We start from the raw sequence: 23,186 nt of genomic DNA on the forward strand, positions 1-23,186 counted from the left end.
TACAGTGCCAATATATTCTTCCCGAGTTATTCATACTAACAACTTGTAATCTGTTACAGATAGGTCAAGAAAATGATTTTTCGCAAATTACTACGAACACGAAATTCATAAAATTAAAATTTTTGGATGGATTCACATTGTCCCTACGGAAAAATTAGGAAACTTAATTCCCCAAAATTAGGCCCTTCTAAGTATATGTAGGGGGAAATACTTAACAGAGCCTGTTTTAGGGGAATTAAATTCCTGAAAATTCCCTAATTTTTCCGTCACAGATACAACGTGTCTCTAAAATAACAGTGTTGATCAAATAGTTTCGCTTGTTTTTATAGCCTTTTTAATGGTTTTTTTAAAATATGTTTTCGAGCTGAGTCGATTACATTCGGATGTCGTTTTATAAGATTTAAGAGAAACGAGAATTAAGGAAATTTAGGAAATTTGAAAGTTGTTTTTGGGAATTTAATTCTTTGAAATAGTTCCTGAAACCTAATCAATACTCAATTTGAGTCAAGTCTTTTACTTCACTTGTTTCAACCTTCATTCTTCTATACAGTGTTAACTGAGAGTGGTTGGGGAAAACTACATTATCCAGGGCAAGTCGCTTAATTTTACCAGCAATAGCACATGAGACTGCCGTGCATGAGTATACTGCAAGGAATATTTTTGAGAAATTCTTTTAGAAATCTTTGAAAAATTGGAAAAATCCTTTTGATTAAGAGATTTAAGAGTTTTTTTTCACAAATATGATAAATTCAAGAATTATTCCTCAAAATCGGTCCCCTGGTCTACTGCATATGGACTAGCGTCACGTCTTCCTGCTACCATGTAAGAATATTTAGTGATAATTACCTTTGGCACTAAACTTTCAACAAATTGCCAGAAATTAATTTCTTAACGAATGAAAACTTTATTTTTATTCTGGCATAATTTGCAGCATTTATTGCACATAAAAAATACATTCCATTGTACTCATACTCAAACGTATATCCAAAAAAAACGGTTGTACATACCGCATTATTGTCACATATTGGCATAAAGTGCTAATCGCACACTAAAGATTGATTTACTAATTGAGATAACTTTTTGTGGTCGATACTAAAATAAATGTCCAGCACTTTTATTGAACTCCATTAAAACTTATTGCACGAACAGAATGAGAAAATATTGACTAATCAACACAAAAACTGCCGATACTCGTTTACAATCTTAGTAAAATTAACTATGGACCATTATCGTACAATGTAAAAATATTACGAGTACTTGAGCTAACTCTCTACGAAAATATTATCGTAAGTGTGTACTTATCGTAATGTACTCACGATATAAATTACACCTTTTTATTGATAGCTGGTACTACAAATCCTCCATTACAATGATTCAAATAAATTGTGATTTCGTTTCTGCCGTAGCAGTAATATTATGTTAACAGTGAGTAGCTTAACTAAATATAAATGCAGACAATTTGAACCAAATTCATGCAGACTATGCAGGAGAAAGATCTGTTTCCAAAAAATGTATTCGAATTATTTCGTTTCAAATCTCAATTTCACTTTTCAATTGGTTTACCGCATGTGATTCACATTTGAAAACAAAAAAAAACTTTTATCTTGAATATCAAAAAAAAGAAGCAAAAACAAAGTTACAAGTAGGGTCTTACAACGTGCTTTCTGCAACATCATAGTTTATTGGTATATATTATGGAGTGAAATTTGGAGCTTCTTTTCCTGTTTAATTGGAACATGTCAAATTCAAGTACCAATCTAATCCATAAAACCAAACTTCGAAAAATTGTGTTGTCTTAAGATGCTCGGCTCGGTGGACAAGTTTAGTGATTTTTAATAAAAATGAATTGAAATGTAAAACTCCACCTAATTTTTAATAGATGAGACTTTTTAGAATTTTCACAAATTTTCAGAAACCGAATTTTTTTTTTAAATGTCGCGAGATTTGTTAATGCGATTTTATCGTTAATTTGAATAGAATTTCGGTCGTTCTACGAAAACTCATCGTGACTAACACAAAGTTTTGTTAATTTTTTAACCAAAAAATTTGATAAACTCAATTTTAGCCGGTGACCTTCGTTGGGAACATTTTTTCTTAAGTTTTCTGTTTTTTGTTTTAGATCTTGGGAAAATATGGAAAAATTTGAGAATGGGAAAACTGATTTTATCCAACTTTAAATTGAGAAATGTTTACGCATAGTTTTCAGTAGGCAGATAGGACCAAACATATGAAATGTTAGGAAAAATTAAATTCCTAATAAGATGCTTAGGTATAACAGATGTCAGAAAGTTAAAAATGTATAATGTTCATCATATTGTGCTGGTGCTGGTATGCTGCTGATGACGAAGTTAATCTACTTATAGAAATATATCGAAAGAAAGTAGAGAAAGTTTTTAAACATTTTTGAAATACTAGAATCAAAAGTGAGAAAAATATTTTCTTTTGAACGCCACATAGATCCGAGAACCAAAAGACAGCAATTTTACTTTCTACTCCGAATAATTATTTTGTTATTCATAAATATTTCTGGTTGTTATGTACTCTCTGCATCCAATATTGAACCCTTTCTCATAAAAGATATATTGAAACAACAATGTTGCAACAAACAACAAAGCAGATCAATATCCTATTATCGTCTTATCTTCCCACATTGTCGTCATTGCACCATCATAGTCAAGGGATGTAATTATTGTTCAGCATTATGCAAATATTTAATAGGAAATTTCAACAAAAATTTTCCCTCTTGAACTGTAATTCTCATATTCCTTTAATTCGCTTTTTTCGATTTTTTTTTTCTTCCATCTTAGCCCATTCTTCATCAACTTGTTGGAAAAGTTCGTTTGTAAATTTATTTTCGCTTTTTTTTTGCTTGCGTTTTTTTTTTGAATAAAGGTTTTCCAAGTATTTTCATTTGCGGTTGAAGAATTTCATTTCCCATCGCAATAATTACAACGATGATGACATCAAGGATATCAATTAAAAAAATCTCATAATTCATCGTCTTAAACTTTTTCCATTTTTTTTGTGTGAAATTTTGCGATTGAAAATTTGTTGCATGAAATTTACTAGTAAAAAATGTCTTCTCTTTCTTGTGAAGATAGATTGGTAATTTCAAATAGTATTGCGTTTTGTACAAGTATTGTGATGAAGTTATGAGTACAAAGCACATACACGTTACCATGCTATAAGCTTAGTAGAGCGATCATCTATTGTGGAAGGAGTTTCTTGCCATCCATGCAGGGCATGTTTAGTATCGTTGTTAAGCTTAGACTTGAGACATACGTGACTTTCAGTCAACAAATTTTATTCATATGATGAATCATTCATCATGAATGCTTGACAAATCGAGTCGTGCTAAATTATTAACTTTATTTTCTCCATTCACCTTGTTGACGATTCGCCTGATGATAATTCAGGAGAGAAAATTTCTATTTCTCATCGCTCTCTTCTGCGAATAAAGAGGATGAAGGTAGAAATTTTCTCACCTGAATTCTCACTTGTTTTTATTTTGAGAAATAATGTAACAAAGTGATGTGATTGTTACGTGCTCGTGGGTAAAAACGGTTATTCACGCTGCGCTCTCTTCGTTCTTGTCAAAATTTGACTCGAGTTGGAATTTTTTTTTGAAAATGTCACAGGTCAAGTGAGATTAGCATTCTGTCCTTCATGCGCTATTGACTGGGGGCGATAATAAAATTGAGTTCAAGAAAAGCTATTTTTGTTTGCTCATTATTTCACTTCTTTATTTCTAAACCCTACTGATTTACTGTCAAACATGTCCTGCTCTGAAAAAACCCAGAGTGACATTCAAAAATGATGCAGTTTTAAATTCGTAGGCCGGGTATTTCTCTAGATACTTTTATCCATTAAATAAATTTTCGTCCCGTTACGGCACCACATTGCTTTTCATAGAAAATGTAATTCCTCTAAAACCGATATTTCCTGACCTAAGCGAAATCGAGCCCCGACCTTCTCGCCTAGGGACTAAACACCACCATTGTTATTATTATGTCTTTCGAATACCACCAAATTTTTGCAATTTTACTTGCATTGTAAGACATGTCCTTTTTGTTAGTTCCCATGCTTCCGATCAATTTTTTATGAAACTCTTAGGCTTAATTATTTTTAAGTGTTTCATCGAAAGATATAATTAGAAATGATGGAAAGCTGATCCTCATCATTGTGAAAATGAATTTAGATTTTGACATTATTTTCCTTTGCAGGTTAACTCTCTTTAAAAAAAAATCTTTTTTACTGAGTTTTACTATAAATGTTGGAAGCTTATATTCCAGCATTGCCTTTAATTAAATTGCCACTATAACGCGGTTTTCATCAACTTGTTGATTCATTTGCATATTAATTTACGTACTTGTCATTCAGAAAATGTTCTCTAACGAATCGTTAGTAACGATTTCAGTGTCTCCGATTGAAATGCACGGAATCGTTTTTAGTAATGGAAACATTCACATTTCATTCTTTGCAGACTTTTGCCACGGGCGAGAAAATTCTCAATTTCCTTTGCTTTTCCTTTGTTACATGGAAGACAATACCACATCACTAGCATAACATATACATCAAAAACCTATTTTATTCTGTCGAGACCTTACGTTTTCCTCAATCTGACGTAAACTTTACTGCATCAAAATTGTGTTCGGTCTTTGTTTAACACAATAGAAAAGAATAATCTCATTCGGTTTCTGGTTAAATTCATTTAACAATGTTACTCCAGCAACATAAATGCTACAATTATGACGATTCTTCACTCCATTTCCTTTTTAGATACATTTTTGTACCCACCGACAGCAATGTTGTCACGGTACATGTAAGTTTCACTTAAGTTAAAGTAAGAATTTAAAATAATTCGAATTTTTAATCTGTCAGAGATGGCAAACACGTCATTATGTCATCGGCTTAATTATTATCACTCTATTACGTCTAATGTTCTCAAATTTTCAACAGACGATTGAAAAATCTTTTGTGCCACCGAGAATTGAAATACGACTCTTTTCAACACTCATTTTAGTGTTGTAAAGTGACTTATTTCAGCGCCCGTTTGATGTGATATTACAACACTCAAAGCAGTGTTGATATGGAATTTGTATGAGTTGTTACAGCATTCGTTTGAGAAAATGCAAAGCAATGTGATTGATCAAATTTGAAGAGTGATTGTTTACAATGAAAATTATGATTTTTTGGGCATTTGTCTATTTCAATTCTCGGTTGGCACAAAGCATGATGTGTTACACGTATTGTAATGAGATTTTTTCAGCACACGACCCAATTTTCCTTACTCGCTCCGCTCGTAAGGAAAACTTGGGTCTAGTGCTGAAAAAATCAACATTACAATACTTGTAACACAACATACTATTACTTCACTTGTATTAACATAACATAGGCAGTTCATCGATTGTTTTCTTTATATTCGCGATCGAATACAGATGACATAGCCAATCCCAACCTTTTTTTAGATGTTCACCTATTTTTCTATTTTGAAACGATAGCGAACCAAAACCGTAACGAGGAGGAATGCAGACGATGGAAAAAAACATGAGCAAATCTAGTTCTTTAGTTTTGGCAAATGTCTTTCACGAGCTTATTCCTCCTATTTAACATAGATAAATCTAAAACATAGTATTTGCCGCCATTATTGGTTTGTGACTGACTATAATCCGAATCCGGAGCTAGAGTTGAAGCTAGAGTAACATAAACTTAGAAAATCCTCTTGTATTAGAAAGAAATTCCGTTGTCAAAAAATCCATTGTCAATAAAATTCTTTGTCCAGAAAATCCTCGAATTCTTTTAAAATCGTAAAAAAATCATTTAAATATTAAGAAAATACTTAAAAATTGTGTAAAAACGCTTGACATTCTTTTGAAAATGAAAAAAATCCTTTCGAAATGTAGAAAATCTTCAGAAAATCCATTGAGAATTTTCTTTTAGAAAATCACGATAAATCCCTGCAGGATTTTCCTTTAAAATATCCTTGAAAATCGTTTAAGTGTTTCCTTAAAAAAAATCGAAAATCAATTGAGAAATTTTCTAAAATTCTTGAAAATCCCTTGAAGATTTTCTTTTAAAAAATCCTTTTGGACTCACGATTATCTTAACTATCTTAACTACTAATGGACCTCGCCCACCCTTGATTCACGAGGCGAGGGCGAAAGTAATTTTGTGTTTAGATTTGTTCCTTTACAACGTACAGTATCGGTCGGTTTTCTGGGTATGTGGCATAAGAAATGATCCACAATTTTCCGTCCGCATCAAATTTCGTTCGCTTTGGTGCGTTTGATAAGACCCACAGAGACTGTAATTGCAATAATACTAAATCATTTTTATGCCACTCACCGGAATATGAAGCATTCAAATGCTGTACATAGAGATATATTCGTTCTTTTGTATGTATATTAAAGCGATAAAATAAAAACACGGAAAACAAAATGCACATTAAAAAGTAAAGTGAAAACATCATGTTTATCCGACAAAAAGCGGTTTATTCTTGCCTTTTTTATGGACGATTCTAAAAATGGAAAATGGATATGAGCAGAGCACACCATTCTCGGAATATCATTTAAATGTTTGGTTCATATTCCCCAGCTTAAGTAGGAATTATGGTCTGTTAACATATTTTGTGCGGTTTCCGAAGCAAAATATCAGGAATTTTTTTTTTTGCCGAAGATACAACTTGCAATGGAATTTTTTTCCTATTTAACTTTATCGTGGTTTTGTAAAAATTACCTTTTCCGGATACACACGCCTCTTGATTAAGGCATTAAAAACTTTGATTACAATTTTTCATTACAGCATCGAATTGCTGGCCTAGGGAAGTGGAAATGAGATTGAAGCAATAAATTAATAAAGTTTCAAATATGTTGTTAAAGCAGTTCCAACTTGCTGAGAAAATTACAATCTTATCAAGCAAATAAATCACACCTTTACCAATGTTTTAATCCGAACACCTTCAGGCGTTTCACTTGTATAAAAGATCGTAAATGTTTCATACAAAATTTCATGTCGGTTAGCTTTTAATGCTACCACTCAAGCTATCAGTAACTTATTTAAACTTATGTCTCTTTCACATTTTAATTAAAATTAACGTCGTATAAAAGAAGAGAGATACTTGTTTGTCGGAGCATGTTAATTGCTTCAGAATGGTATATTACCTGTAAGTATAAGTAAACTCTAAAGCAACCGTCTGAATAAAACTTAGAAATATTTATAATGAAGCAGTTTTTTGAAATTGTAAAGATGAACTCAATTTGATGTTATACCTCCGGTGTGACGATATGAAATAAATTTCAAGTTTGTCAAAAAGATAAAATAAACTCAATAGAAGTCATTACGTGGTTAGTGTTATTGACTCATTTCTCATTTGTTTACAGACCCTTTAGTTCCAGTCTAACATCCTATAAAGGCCAATAACAAGTTAGGTCTCCGCTTAAGAGACTTCCCAACCACGCCTCGAGGTATGCAGATAATCTTTGAGGAAAGTTAAATATTGATAAAAAAGGTATATCCCGGTATATCTCCGCAGGTACTCAAATTATGAAGCTTGAGTGAACTTTAGGACGTTATCGATGGGATAAATTGGTCTGACACGGGAATCAAGCCCCGATCAATCAGGAGCTACATCAACAGTTTTGGAGCCAGAGCCTATTTTTGGAAATTTTTACCAAAATTTCCAAAAAATTTCTAAAAAATTTCCAAAAATTGCAAAAGTTCAAAAGTTGAATATTTTCTTATTTTTGAACGGTTTTGGTATTTTCTGAGCTCAACCTTGTGTTTTAGCCTGTTTTCAATGTTTTTGTTTGATTCTTGCTCAAATTAATCATGCTCGATGTCATTATATTTCGACGAGTGTGTCAAGAACCAAACCAAAACATTGAAAACCGGCTAAAACGCAAGGTTGAGCTCAGAAAATACCAAAACCGTTCAAAATTAAGAAAATATTCAACTTTTGAACTTTTGCAATTTTTGGAAATTTTTTAGAAATTTTTTGGAAATTTTGGTAAAAATTTCCAAATAAATTTCCAAAAATAGGCCCTGTATCGGAGCACCCTATGTGATGCAAGACGGTGACATAGATTATTAAAATTTCATACCAAAGTCATCTTGCGTGCCTCAAATGGTCCTCACATTAAGAGTTTGTGTAGGCTTGGAGGAAATGTTATATCGGATATCGACAAATTAAGAAGATAATTTACGTAGTCCTAAGAGGATTAGTGACTAAACAGATCAAGATTAATTAGATACGGAACTTTAATCGATCGTTTAAATAGTCCGAGTGTACCACATCGCCCACAATTTATTTAACTGACTCGCACGAGACCATACAATCCGTTTTTTCTCGCTTTTATATACCGAGAAGTCTCTGTTCGAACATTAATTTTTTTTTAAAGGAAATTGCAATCACTCTGATGTTCAGACCGATAAAAAAAAATCAATGTCGATACAAAATCGTTTTATACGTACATACCTTTAACAAATGGATTTTAAGTCAATCTCTGACGGTGGATGGGTTAAAATACGTTCCGCATATTCCCATGTACGAAATAATATTCGCAGCGATTTGCATTTTCCATAAAAATAATTTTAATCTTTTCTGACTATGAACCTACAGATTTATGTCAAAATGTATTACAACCAACGGGGAAAAAATGATTATCATAAAAAGAATATTAAATTTAATATTTCAGCAACAAAAAAAAAACCGAAGAAAAAAATATAAAAAACTTTTATTCGAAAATGTTCGCGGCAGTATTATTCGGAATTTAATATTAAAGAAAGTTATTATTTACCATGCATTGTAGGCAGAGAGCCTACACGATTTGGCATGTTATTAGAACCTCGAATATGACGCTTTGTTTTTGGGCTTTTACGCCCTATCAGCAAAATTTCCCTGTTTCTGATAAGAAGTCGTTAAGAAGCCTCTTTGAGGAAAAATAGATACTTCTCACTTAAATGATTTGAATATTGTCAACCCGAGGACAGATAAATACAAGGTTGAAAGCACATCGTATGCTCAAGGCACAAGTTAGAATGAACATTTTACGAAATTCATTCATGATAACGGTGCGCCTTAACCAACTTTAAATGGAAGTGTCGGATAACAAAAAATTTTGACGAGTTTTGAGTAAGTAATTCATTTAATTATAAATTAGCTCGAACCGCTGGGAGATTTTTGAGGTCGCGATGCAATGACTCCTCATAACCACCCATGGTCCGTCGAGTCACCTAGCGTCCTAATTTATATTACTCCCAGAAATTACTCACTTCCCAGATCGCATCGTCTTGCTGCTCTGCAACCAGGTGGACTAGAGTAACTAATTTTATAAGAACGATCTTGCAATTAGGCGACTCGTCGGACCATGGGTGGTCATGAGGAGTCATTGCATCCCGAACTCAAAAATCTCCCAGTGGTTCGAGCTAATTTATAAATAAATGAATTACTTACTCAACCCTCGTCAGTATTACAAAAGAAAATTTTTTGTTATCCGACACTTCTATTTAAAGTTGGTTGAGGCGCAACGTGTGATATATGCAGCTTACGCAGCCAGTGTGCAATATCGCACGATAAAAAATGCTTATTTGGAAGGGTTTTTATCGGATTCGGCTCGGACATCTAGTGCTATAATATACCTTCATACGATTCTTGTTTCATAAATAATTAGTTTTTGAGATAGAAATTTTTACAGATGTCACTTTTACGCTCTAGTGCGTTTATATACAACTCCATTACGTCCTGCTGTAAATTATTTATAAATTTCATCCAACATTTGGGATCAATACTCCAATTAGGATTTTCTATAATGTCTGACGAATGACACACACACACACACACTTAGAAATTTTTATAAGATACATGAGATACACGAGACGGACAAACTTTTCAAATTTTAGAATTCGGGGAAGAATGTAAAGAATTCTCAGAATTTTTAACAATTTAGTGAATTCCTAGGAACTAAAAATTCGAAAAATGAACCCAATTAGGCATACCCTAGTCAGCTCCTCTATTACTTAAAAGCAAGAGTCTCAGTACAATCGAGTATACTATAAAGCCATGATATATATTTCAGACCATGACCTAATAGAGAACTGATATGTTTGAAGGTTACAAGGCTCCTGGTCTACGAATATATATCCATACGTACATCCGTCTTAAATAAATAAATATCACCAAAGACAAACCCATGATTTCCTTTTGTTTTCATCCATCGCAGCCGACATGAAACGTGAAACATTTCAACGTATGAAAGGCTTTTGTATGTTTTATATACACGCGCTCGCTTAAAGTTATATTTAAATTGCTTTTTTTTTGTTTATTTACTAGGGAAAGTCCTTTACAGCCTAAATGATGGTTTAATTTTTGTTAATTGATGAAAAAAAAGAACGAAACAATGGGCAAATTTGGCAAGAAAGAAGGGTGTTTATTTATTCACAAAAACGAGTCGGAGGGAATTTTGTTTTTTTTTTTCGTTTGGTTCAATGTAAAGACGATGAATGATATTAAAACCTTTTTGTTAATGAAAACTTAAATTAGGGAGTTGCAAAGACGATAACATCTTTATTCTTTTAAATTAAATCGTAGGACTAAAAAGGGTGTACAGAAGTGAATCATTGGACAGTTTGTAGCAAAATATATAGTTTAAAAAGAAATGTCAACTTTACTGACTGCTCCCCAGATTGCCAATTTATTATTCGAATTGCTTCGTCTTCTTATCCTCATTCTAACAACATAAACTTAAAGCGTTAACAAACAAGCTTTAAAGTTACGACTGCATAGGCTGTGAATATTCTCTTGCAATAGAAACCCCTTTGTCTACCTTTATGGTGTCTAAATCGAACGTTCTCTTTTCACGATCAATATGTACCCCTTGATAGGGCTTGACAACGCGCTGTCAGTGCGTTGGGCCTGATCGTAAGATGTCTCATTTGATATCAGGGCCCTCATTGAACTTTGAGTAAATTTTGAAATTTTGAGCTTCAATAATTGTCAATTTCTACATTCTACTCTACTCTACTCTGCATCGTTTCTGCTCAAAACAAACGAGGCAATTTTTCTGTTCAAAATCCCGACTGCTGCATCTGTCAATGAAAACTAGGACCAAAACACGTTTTCAATGCCTCGTTTGTTTTGAGCATTCAGCTTTCCGCCCAGTCAGCTGGCAATAAACTGAGCCATGCTCTCGTGGACAATTTTTCAAAAATCATGAGAGAGAAATGTGTGAACGGATCAATTTCAGTCCATTGACAACGGTAGCTAGTCTAAAAAGATGTGGCTTCAAAACTGGTTGAAACAATGTGTAATCGTCGGTAGGCAGTGTCAGGTCAGGTTTTTGAAGTACTTTACTCCAATGATCCGAATTTCATTTCACTTTAAAAGACTCTTCATTTCGATCATTTCGAAAGGACTATTATCTGTTATCAACAATGATGACCGAAGTGAGTGATTATTGCTGGCTGCTGATCTCTTACGTATGCTAAAACTAATGAAGTAGAAGATTCATATGAAACTTAACAACAAGAGTAGATAACGTAATGATTGTGAAATAAATTGATAGCTCTTGTCGTTGGTAAAACTGTGCTGTCATCAAAATTAAATCTTAAGTAACTCCAGAAATACGCGCTCTACAGAGTTAAAATCCATCCCACGTTTTGAAGTAGTATATTGGGGGTAGAACATAGTATTAACTTTGCAGAGCGTGTATTTCTCGAGATATTTAAGATTTAATTTTGGTGACATAACTGAAAAAACATTACGTAATTAATTAATGATCCCCTAGCACCGACACTACTCAAACTCGGTGCTAGAAAACAACAGATAGAATACGACCTCCAAGCACATAGTTTCCTGGGTGTGGGTACAAAAACGTCCAACGCATAGTGATAAAGAAAGTGATTGCCGAGAGAAGTTTGATTTAACTTTCACATTTCGAATATCCCATAAATAACATCTCCATAATTGTAATTGCGAATACACTAAGCTTCTCCGGATATTTGTACTCAATATTATCATCGCATAAATAGAAAATTCAGTTAGAAAGTGGAGCCATGTTGCATGGTACCGTATGTTGTTCGTTCGTATAAATATCAGAATAATATTATTAGTGAAGTAATTACATTAAAACTCACTGTGCTGGTTTGAAACTACGGTAATACATTTTTATCTCATGTTAAAACATGTACCCGAACTGAATGGGTTAGGTTTATTCTTCTGAAAGCTAATGTGCTTCAAACCATTTTTTACCAGGTTTTTTTTTAAACATTTCTGGATGAGTTTAATGACAAACGAGAATAATATGTGTACATATGTAACAAAACTGAGTGGCTGGTTTGTAAACAGTGTACATATACGTAGCTCGTGACACACATTTAAAAAAGGGAGAAAAAAGTTTGAGGACAAATTAATTAAATTTCATTCGAAACGCTGTTTAAAAAGCAAGTAAACAGCGTCGGTAAATGTTTAACGATATGTAAATTATCATGTGACCGTATACAGACTTATGCTGGAATTTGTGGTAAGCAACTCTACTGTTTACAATTTAATCTCTAAAAAAAGGGATTTTAGAACATTGAGGTGGTAAAGTAGACAAACAATATTTATATTTAACGAAAAAAGAGTTAACGAAATGGCAAACTAGCCGTGCGTGAAATCAGTGTACGAATACACATCTGAGCTTCGTCAGTCGTTGACCGATTTACTGTGCATCCAATTGTATAGTTACTGTAACTCTATCCAATTCATGATAATCTTCTTCATGACAAAATTTTCTATTTTGGGTCCGGCCTATATCTCCTCTAAAAAATAGAACGGCAATCATAACAGTCAGTTCACGCCGTAAGTGTGCCAAAAATTTGAATTTTAAGTGAACGATTCAAAAAGTGAACCAAAAAATACATTTCAACGCTTCCCTGTATGAAAATGACGCTACGTTAAAAACACCTCCGCACTTTCCATTTTGAATTTCGACGGCGTGAATTGCTTAAAGTAATTTTTAGCGGATCAGACTCAAAATCTATTTGTTTTACACACTTTGCAATGTGAAGAGTTAAATGCATAAACTGGACGTGTCACATTAGTGACTTATAAGGAAAATGAAAGGTAATTTCAAATTGTAAAAAAAATGTCTATTGACACAACGCACTGCAAGCATGAGTGATCTTAGTGACAGATGTCAAACATAGTACTATTTTGTATGAAAAGTTTGTCCAATGTTTTTACATTGCTAAAATTTGTCCAGTTTCAGTACTATATTTAGAGTACGACTCATATTTGAAGTGCATTGATTGACGGCTTATCTGAAACCGAGCTAAATCAAATTTCATTTATCTTATAATTCGTTAATGTGACACATCCCGTTTCTGCATTTAACTATTCATCATACACGACATAATTAGCCAGTACTCATCGTTGTTAATATCGTTTTTTGTCGGCATGAGTATTTCTCGCACATTGATGATGAGTGAGCATATAAAACTCAAAGGTAGCAAATATTGTTCATTACATAGAGGATAACAGCACTCAAACACTACAACTCTCAAGGATTTATGATTTAGGGGTCGTTCACAAATTAGACACGCTGTGGAATTTGAGAATGGCCATGTAAAATCGGGAACGGATTCACCAATGTGTGGTAGTGGTGGTAGTCGGGACACGGGATCGCCCGGGTGTGACAGTGATAATATACCTAAAGGAAATGTATTTTTTCATATAAAAAATTACATTGCCTGAGTGTGGCAACCATTCATTTCTGAGTGATTTTCCACCAATTTTCATATTCAACCTATTAACTAACCAAACAAGAAATCCTCGCGAGCTTTAATGCTAGAAATAAACTTGAAAGAAATGACTAATTGGGCATTTAAGAAAAACCTCTGAACGCGCGGTACCGATAAATACGAAAACTTCACTTTTATTTGAATTGGGAGAATATCCAAAAATAAAACTGCCAAATCAACATAAATAAATACGAGGAAAACATCAATTATATTTCTGTTCATCAAATCACGCACCCGTTCGCCGAAAATCAATCAATCATCAAAACTACTCCTCTCTCTCTGTATATACCAATACCATTCAAACCTATATGAACAATTAAGCGGCAAATTTAGAAAATTAGACTCATTATTATTCAATATCGTCGAGGATATAATATGTGAATAAATTTGGAATAACTATACACTAATCGACCCGTAGATTCGCCATATGATATGCGATACGCGACATAACAGAAAAAAAACCCATAAATAAAAATTGTTGAATCGCTATTTCATTCATCATTCCCTCCTCATCCCCTCATACATAATACATATACTTTATGCCTACTCATGTAATTGAAGCTCTTTTCTTCAAGCGATCCTCATTTACCTCACCATTGCGGATACATATCACGACTAAGTTGTGTGATATTAAACATAGTATATCCATGGATGGTATATGTATGTACCTACGTACGTGTACGCCATCTCACATAATCCACCGACAAACTCTATTTTTAATATAAAAGAAACGACGAAACGAAGGTTGTATGTCAATAAGTTTACCGAAAGAAGCAAGGGAAAAAAAACAAGATGAAGAAAGTAAATGGGGTAAAAGAAGGTTTTATATGATGGCATGTCACCCATAAACCTATAATGGTAACGGCATATAAACTGATGGTACTCCTGTGAGAAAGAGGTTATGTTTGCGTAAGAAAAGTTATATTTACTGTATGGTAAACACCAAAAAAGGGTTGCATGCCTTTAGATTTTTATGTCGTCACATGGAATATTATCCTCATGTATAGGAGTGGTTTTTCGCAATGGGGTGTTATATGGTACGACACAAATACTGTACATTTACCCAGTTCGGATAACATTTTGTTTCCAGATAAATGTGAAGTCATCCTGTTTTGTAATAAATAAATTAACATGACATGAATACGGTTATAAATTAAAGAAAGAACAGCATGTCTTACGTATCCATATTACCACACACATGCAGCACATGTGTTGCGTTCAAGACTTTTATATGATTTTGCTCGGGCGAACGTGATTCATTTTAATTCATTTGCATAAATTATTCAGTCATTTCATTTTATTGATCTAAATAATTGGCATAAACTGCCAAACCATTTATAACTTTACATCAAATGCAACATAATGTGTTAATGTCGGCAGGTAGTGCTTTTATTATCAAGAATTACGTATGCATAGCAGGGTGTACCTGGTTTCCGGGGGGTAGTAAAATTCATTTTTCGAAATAATTTGGGCAAACTTTTCCATAGTTGTGAAGTGATTTAGTGGAAGGCTTAATGGAACAATATTGAAGAACGGGTACATGACCGAGGTAATGTGGATATACATGCAATTGAGGGAAAACCGCAGCTGGTCATTCATTGGTTAGTTGAGCACCTGCGGCCATCCTTGACTGTTAGCTTAGAGAAAAAATAGCTTAGAGATCTCACTAACAGTCTTTTAAGATCCGCTTTAACGTCACTATCTTACTACGCGTGGAAGTATGTAAATACTATCTGAGGAAAGTTAGGTGTTTCTATCTCGCCTATATGTAGGATAGATATGTGCGTGCAGCCAAATTCATCGTAGTTAGGTTACGTCAATCAGTGTGTATACATCATTGTGTAGCCACCAAACACACTAAAAGTACCCAAATTATGAAGTTAGACTAAATTGAAAGCCTTTTCCATTATGCTTTTCTCCAATTGTTTACCTTATACATACCATACTACATGAGAAAAAAATCTTAAATGACTAAGTGGTCTGTCTAGTGAAGTTATATATTTTCGAGGATATATGAAAGCTCCTGTGAACAGAATGTTTAATTTCCCTTTAAAAAATGAATAGAGATGCCCCTATCTGGAATCATTTTGTTTCTGAATAAATTTTAAATCATCCCAGTCTACTCGTTTCCTTTTAAATCATTGAAAATGCGCTGCAGCTTAATCTTTTAATGGGAAATTGAATACTCCAACATTTTAATAGGGAAACTTGATTTTTAGCCCCGTACGAAGTACTGGGGGCTTATAAGATTAATATGCCGTTTGTAACACGTCGAATTGGAAGCAGACAGTAAGGGCAAAGCATTTCGTTATGTTCATAGATGACGACTCCGCAATAAAAAAAATTTCCGTCCGTCCGTCTGTGACCCCTCTAGCTTGAGCAAATCACAACCTTTTTTCAAAATTCTTTTTTTCCCCGATTGGTATCGACAAAAGTAAGGTCAAGTTCGAAAATGGGCATGGTGGTGTCGGCCCTTCCAGAGCTAGGGCCCTATAGGTGTTTTTCAGTCTTTCGACGATATCTACCGAAATACGCACGCAATAGCTGCTTGTGATATATCAAATGAAAGGTATTGACGAGTAGAACAAAGTTGCTGAACATTGTTTTTGTGTAGGATGTAACGCGAGCTTGTTGGGAGGGTTCAAAGGTCGTTACTCGGCCCTAAGTGTTTTTTCCACATAAATCGAGTAAATCTCATCCGATTTTGCCAGATTTAGTTTTTTATGGAAGGTAATTGAATACCGAAAAGAACGTGTCGAAAAAAGTTTCAAATTTGGGCCCTTGGACTAAGGCCGCTACTCGGCCCTAAGTGTTTTTTGCACATAAATCGAGTAAATCTCATCCGATTTTGCTAGATTTAGTTTTTTATGGAAGGTAATTGAATACCGAAAAGAACGTGGCGAAAAAAGTTTCAAATTTGGGCCCTTGGACTAAGGCCGCTACTCGGCCCTAAGTGTTTTTTGCACATAAATCGAGTAAATCTCATCCGATTTTGCTAGATTTAGTTTTTTATGGAAGGTAATTGAATACCGAAAAGAACGTGGCGAAAAAAGTTTAAAATTTGGGCCCTTGGACTAAGGCCGCTACTCGGCCCTAAGTGTTTTTTGCACATAAATCGAGTAAATCTCATCCGATTTTGCTAGATTTAGTTTTTTATGGAAGGTAATTGAATACCGAAAAGAACGTGGCGAAAAAAGTTTCAAATTTGGGCCCTTGGACTAAGGCCGCTACTCGGCCCTAAGTGTTTTTTGCACATAAATCGAGTAAATCTCATCCGATTTTGCTAGATTTAGTTTTTTATGGAAGGTAATTGAATACCGAAAAGAACGTGGCGAAAAAAGTTTCAAATTTGGGCCCTTGGACTAAGGCCGCTACTCGGCCCTAAGTGTTTTTTGCACATAAATCGAGTAAATCTCATCCGATTTTGCTAGATTTAGTTTTTTATGGAAGGTAATTGAATACCGAAAAGAACGTGGCGAAAAAAGTTTCAAATTTGGGCCCTTGGACTAAGGCCGCTACTCGGCCCTAAGTGTTTTTTGCACATAAATCGAGTAAATCTCATCCGATTTTGCTAGTTTTTGTTTCATTTGAGAGATAATTGAATACCCAATAGAAAGTTGGCAAAAAATTTTGGGTTTCTAAAATAATATTGTAAATTGTTGGTTTTATTTGAGAGGTACTTCGTACGGGCTTTCGTAATTGCGCTATGCGCAATTTTAAAAATGAACACTTTCAGTAAATTTGACCATGCCCAACTTGACTTGCATTTTGGTAACAGACGCATTAGAGGGTTGTAGACGTATTAGGGTTCCGGGCGTATTACGGCTACGGACGTATTATGGTTACGGACGAAATAGGATTACGGGTCGTACGGGGCTAGGTCGCAGCAAACGCTCCGACTGTTCTGATGCCTTGTTTTCTACAGTAAATTAATAGAGCAAAGAGATGACATTCGTGATCGTTTCAGTTTTGAAACTACTTTCTTATGAATTGTACACAATACAATATTATGTTACAATATACAACAATAGTGTAGTACCCGGCTTTGCCGGGTAGTGTTAAATAAGAAATTTTCTTGAAAAATGTTTTCAAGCCCAAAAATATTTTAACGCGTTGAAAATGTCTCACGCATTACGAAAATGTTTCCACGTTTAAAAAACGCACACGAAGGTGAAAAAAATTTCGCGCGTTCTTTCTAACTTTTCCTCATTAGTCGGTATGCCTCGTTTCAAGTCTGTAGGACTTTCCGTCTGGGCTCCTATAGAGAGACAGAGAGACAAACAAACAAACCAACAAACATGAAACTTGATATTATAGATTGTGAGAGGTGTTTTAACCTACTTTCACCCCCTACCATTCATACACGTTCTTCTTTCTACCGTTCATTTTCTCGGGATTTCAAACATTCTTTCTTTGGACCTTTGGTCCATTACGCAAATCATGTTAAAATTCCTTCGTTGCTTACTCTTTCATCTTATTCGTTGTGTTGTCCGTTAGAGTTTTTATTGAGTTCAATCTCTTAGCATTCGATGCAGCGTTATCTTTATGACCAAAAACAAGAGACTATTTTAAGAATTGCCATCTTAAGAATTGCAATTTTTTTTTTATAAAATTCAAAGTTTTATTTCAGGTTTAGAGAATTTTATAGACCTTGAATGGGTCCCAATTCCCAGTCTCTCAGTTCCTAGATTTTGGTATTCGATCAGATTTTTCTTTCATTTCTCAACTTCCATCAGGTTTTCGATGGATTTGAGTTATTTTCGCCATAGCCAACCTGCTCCCAGCATGATTCCTAGATTTTTGTATTCGAGCAGATTTCTATATCATTTCTCAACTTCCATCGGGTTTTTCTATGAATTTGAGTTATTTTCGTGGTAGTTAACCTGCTCCCAACACGATTCCTAGATTTTGGGATTATTTTCCTGATGGTTCCAGAATTTTGGGATTCGATGTGATTTCTCTTGCATTTCTCAACTTCCATCAGGCTTTTCGATGAAATCGCGTTGTTTTCAACATCACCAACCTGCTCCCAAGGTGGCTCCTAGATTTTACGTTGTAGGAAAAATTATTTCAGAAAAGAAAACCCTTGAAGGTGAGAGTGACGCAAGTCCATATGTTTTTACTTACAAAGAAACTTATATCCTGAACTGAAACATTTTAACAAAGAAAAATTTGCTCCAAAAAATCGCGCCCGAAGTTGCAGATGTTGAGGAAATTGGTGAGGTTTCCTCAACATCTGTCACTTGTTTCAGTCTATGAAAATTATAAGAAGGAAGCCGAATCATCTCTCATTTCTACCAGAATTTTATGAAGAATAGGGGTTATTGATTCGATAATAATTATTCTGGTGATATGCTTGCTGGCTTTGTTGTGACTCCAGAAAGCTTTTTCATCTTTTCGAGAAAGCTCTTTATATCGCAAAAATCGATGCAGAAATTCTAAAGATTGTGACTGAATTAGTCGAACTTCCTCATTATCGGCGAACAAATATAGTGAAACGTTCCGTTGCGTACGTTTACCTGAATCCACAAACTAAAATAATTTCCATTAACTATACCGAAATTAATTAATTAAATCAACATCATCAAAATGCTAATTTGTACTGTTAGCAGTCACACTCAAAATACCGTTCACGGGAGAGAGTCATACAAACAATTGAAACTGAAGCTATTGGTAGACAAGACGAAAATAGACTTGTAAGCAGTAAGCATTCACATAGCATAAATTCCTGAAATAAAATACTCAAACTGTCGGTGTACATTCTGACAGAGTCTGGAAAATGGTATATGTATGGCTGGGCACATATGAATTGAATGTTCGCAGAACACTATCGACAGAACAATTACTGCACAGATCTATCTATCTATCTATCACCGTTGAGTGGAGCCGAGATTGTTTTCAGCATTTCCTTTTCGGGGTTGTGTATTACAATTGAAAACATGAGAAGATATGGTTGTACGTCTTGTCTTGTATCTCTTGTGTATGTAATACTATACGATGTTGTTATCGGTTGTTATACACACGTTCATTGTCTATATGTGGCATCCATTTATATATTCGAAGTATACACATTACGTGGCAGGATAAGGGAATGTTATTGTTGGTAAACATTGCTTGCTGGTTGTGAGTACCTTTAATTATTTCACCAATTGTACTACACATGTTATTTAAACAATTAAACGTGTTCGTTCACATGTGCTATTATTACAAAGTTATTCCACAGAGGTTGAGGTTTGTGGCAACAGTGTTATATAACTTCCATGATCGCTTTGTTATCGCCAATTCTTGTGGTGATACAGATGTAAATTATCGGTAAGTTACGTTTAAAAAAATGCGGGTTGATCGACTTACAACTAGTGAGTCTGGTGATAGTTCTTAGATTTCACTGTTTTACCAGTTCAACTGGGTCGTAATTAAAAGCAAATTGTAAAACTGTCTCCACCAACACAAAGCAGTTGGTTAAAACTTTGTGTGTTTGTTGTATTATAATTACAAACTTTCACCTCAGCCTCCATTTGCCGCCTCACACGGAAATCTAAAACAATTCGTGCATTCCGACGGGGGGTTCTTCACCGTCACATATATGTATGTTCACATTTTTGCGAAATTTACAATTTATTTCGTAAAATGAAAATTCTGTTTTTTTTTATTCTGGCAGCTTATTTTCCGACACCCAGTCTCAGTTTAGATTTATGTTTATGGCAGAAAATTGGAAAATAAAAGATTTAGCAACTTGAATTCGTTTCTGCAATAATAATAGAAATTTCACACACACTTAAGGCTATGCAAATTTCGTTACCACTTGTGAATTTTCTCGTCAAGTCCTGTAACGTTTGGAAAATTAAAGTAAAGTGAAAAACATGAGTGACTGCATCAGGCACAATGTATGAATACAGTTTTTCCTTAGCTGTTGTATTGTTTGTTTCAATTTTAATGTCGTACACGATGAATAATGAATGAATTCTTAGAAATAATTAAAACATTTTACAATTCATTATGTCGACTCGAACCGTAACAAGTGTTGTGAATTATACCACAAGTATTGCTCCAATGACGATACATCTCACAAGAAGACTCGATTTTGCACCTCTTCTTTCTTTCTTTAACTCTTCGCTTTCCTTTCATTTCTCATTATTCACATTAAGTGAATATTGGTAGCGATCCATCGAAGCAAAGTAGTTTCGACCCCTGGACATTCGGGTAGTAGCTAGCATATTCTTGTCATCTGCTATCGATTAAAACGTCAACAATAAGGAATGACCTCTATCGAAACGTATACAAGGTCTATCAAAACTATTGAAGTACAAGATTTGGTTTCAAACACTAAATATCAACAAAGGAAGTAACAGATCTCATTATATAAGGCAATAGAGTTGCTGTTGACATATTACGGGTCGATATTTTAAGCTGTCACAGACTGCAAGCAAATTAACAGTTTTACTATCTGATCTATTACTTCATTTCATCGAAGATTTTCAAAGATTGATTTCAGAAATCTTTTACTTCATTTGTTTTGAAGACGCTCTTTGCTATATAAGACCTCATTCGTTGAAGCTTGTCGTTTATTATTGCTGTCGTTGTCGATAGTAAATGACAGCCGTCTGTAACAGGTTAAGATTTCACTCTCGGACTGTGGCTGTGTTCTTTAAATTAGAAAAAGCCTAAAGTTTTAGGTTGTATTAAACATTTCATTCAGTAGACCCGAGCGGCGGTCTGATTCTTTCGTTTGTCATTTTTAAAAAGAACCGGAAAGAACACTTTTCTGTTTCCTTTTTCTCATGTTCATGCGATATTTGACGAGTGATTTTTTTGCATTCTTCAAACGGAGACACATTTTCGTATGGCGTGTACATTTTTGTCACGTGAAATCATTTTTGAGAGGAATATTTAAATTATGAGTTAATTGTATAGCTTGTGCCTTGACGTGCTTGTTGTTGAATATTTTTATAGACTGTTTATACACAGTTAAAATGACTGGTCCGAATTATTAATTTCCTTCTCTCATCATAACAATATACAACTTTCTATTAAACACTTAACTAAAACTGTAAGAGGAGAACACATACCCACTGATGAATGCAAACTTCGTCACAAAGTTGAATGCCACTGACTGTGTAATACAGTGCCAATCTTTAAAAATTAATTTCCGTATCACTTCTTGAACAGACAGCGAAATATTGATTTATGGTACATAATGTTCGTTGTCTGTTAAAATTTTCGTTTACTTGTGAAAGCGTTTTCCGGAATTATCATGAATTTTCATGATTTTTAAGATCTACGAAAATCGTGAAAATTCATGAAACGTCGCAAAAATTCCTAAAAATTTTAACGATTACAGGCTTTGACAGCAGGTGTCAAATTCAGAAATTTAGATAGAACTTGGTATGAGTGGACCAGCTGAATAACAGCTGAAGGAAATTTCGAATCAAATTCCACTGACAGCCACTGTAACAAGACTAAATTGCAAACAATAAAAGTTTCGGTTTCCCATCGACTATAACGAAAACCGTTTTCCAAAGAATTCGGAAGCAAAAATTTTAATTCCACTTTTATTGAGAAAAATTTCGTTTTGTCTAAACTTTCTTTTTGTGTCAAATTATTCGACCGTATAAAAGTGGAAAACTTTTGCTACGAACACCGGAACACACAGCCAGTTGATTGAGTCAGTTAATTTAATTTTTATCTAGCCAGACTGTTTCCAGTCTACGTATCCATTTGTGCTAATGAAAAAACTTTGATTTTATTTAAATGAAATAATTAAAATTGCAAATTTGCCCTTCCACCATATGATTTTTATTTGCGAAACTTTATCAAAACCTCTTCTGCGTTCCCATATTTTACCTGCGGAAACATAAATTTATCGTTGTGTGCCACAACATTGTGCATTTTGCAACACTCGGAAATTGTATATATAGTTTCACGACCGCATGTTCGAAAACTTTCAAGTAAATTTACATTGTGATTATGCCATGGGTGTTAATTTGATAAAATTTTGTGATATTAGTTTAACGTCTCATCGGATTGAACACCCAATTTGGAAAGACATTTGACGAGAGAGATATAGACTAACAGCAACACACTGCAAAAAATTGTTCGTAAATGTTTAAACTAAAAAGTTTCGTAAAATGTCGGACGTTGAACAAGTGGAAGAGGAAATTGAAATAAGTGCTAGCAATGCAAGCTCGAATCGGTGTGTGAATGTGACATTGCAAATTTTATTTTCGACGCCCGGTCTCGTCGTGCTAGTGGTTCTGTATTCCGTGATGGGTGCGTTGATATTTCCGTTGTTAGAGGCACCGAACGAAATCAACACGGCCATGAGTGTGTCGAATAGCAGAGAGGAATGCTTGAAAGAGTTATGGACGATTACAGGTAAGGCAAGACATTTTTTTCTTTTCTTTTTTTATTTA

The 23,186-nt window shown here is 34.3% G+C and overlaps 1 protein-coding gene across 1 annotated transcript in view; it reads left to right on the forward strand.

Annotated features, from left to right (window-relative positions):
• Positions 1 to 22,785: 22,785 nt before the first annotated feature.
• The window catches only part of LOC119070644, a 40,295-nt gene continuing 39,894 nt past the window's right edge, over positions 22,786 to 23,186 (forward strand). The window contains exon 1 of the mRNA XM_037175073.1: positions 22,786 to 23,148. Within this exon, the coding sequence (XP_037030968.1) occupies positions 22,902 to 23,148 (247 nt within the window). The 5' untranslated portion in view covers positions 22,786 to 22,901. The remainder of the gene's footprint in view (positions 23,149 to 23,186) is intronic.

Source organism: Bradysia coprophila (genome assembly GCF_014529535.1).
Source record: "Bradysia coprophila strain Holo2 chromosome IV unlocalized genomic scaffold, BU_Bcop_v1 contig_106, whole genome shotgun sequence".
NCBI lineage: Eukaryota > Metazoa > Arthropoda > Insecta > Diptera > Sciaridae > Bradysia > Bradysia coprophila.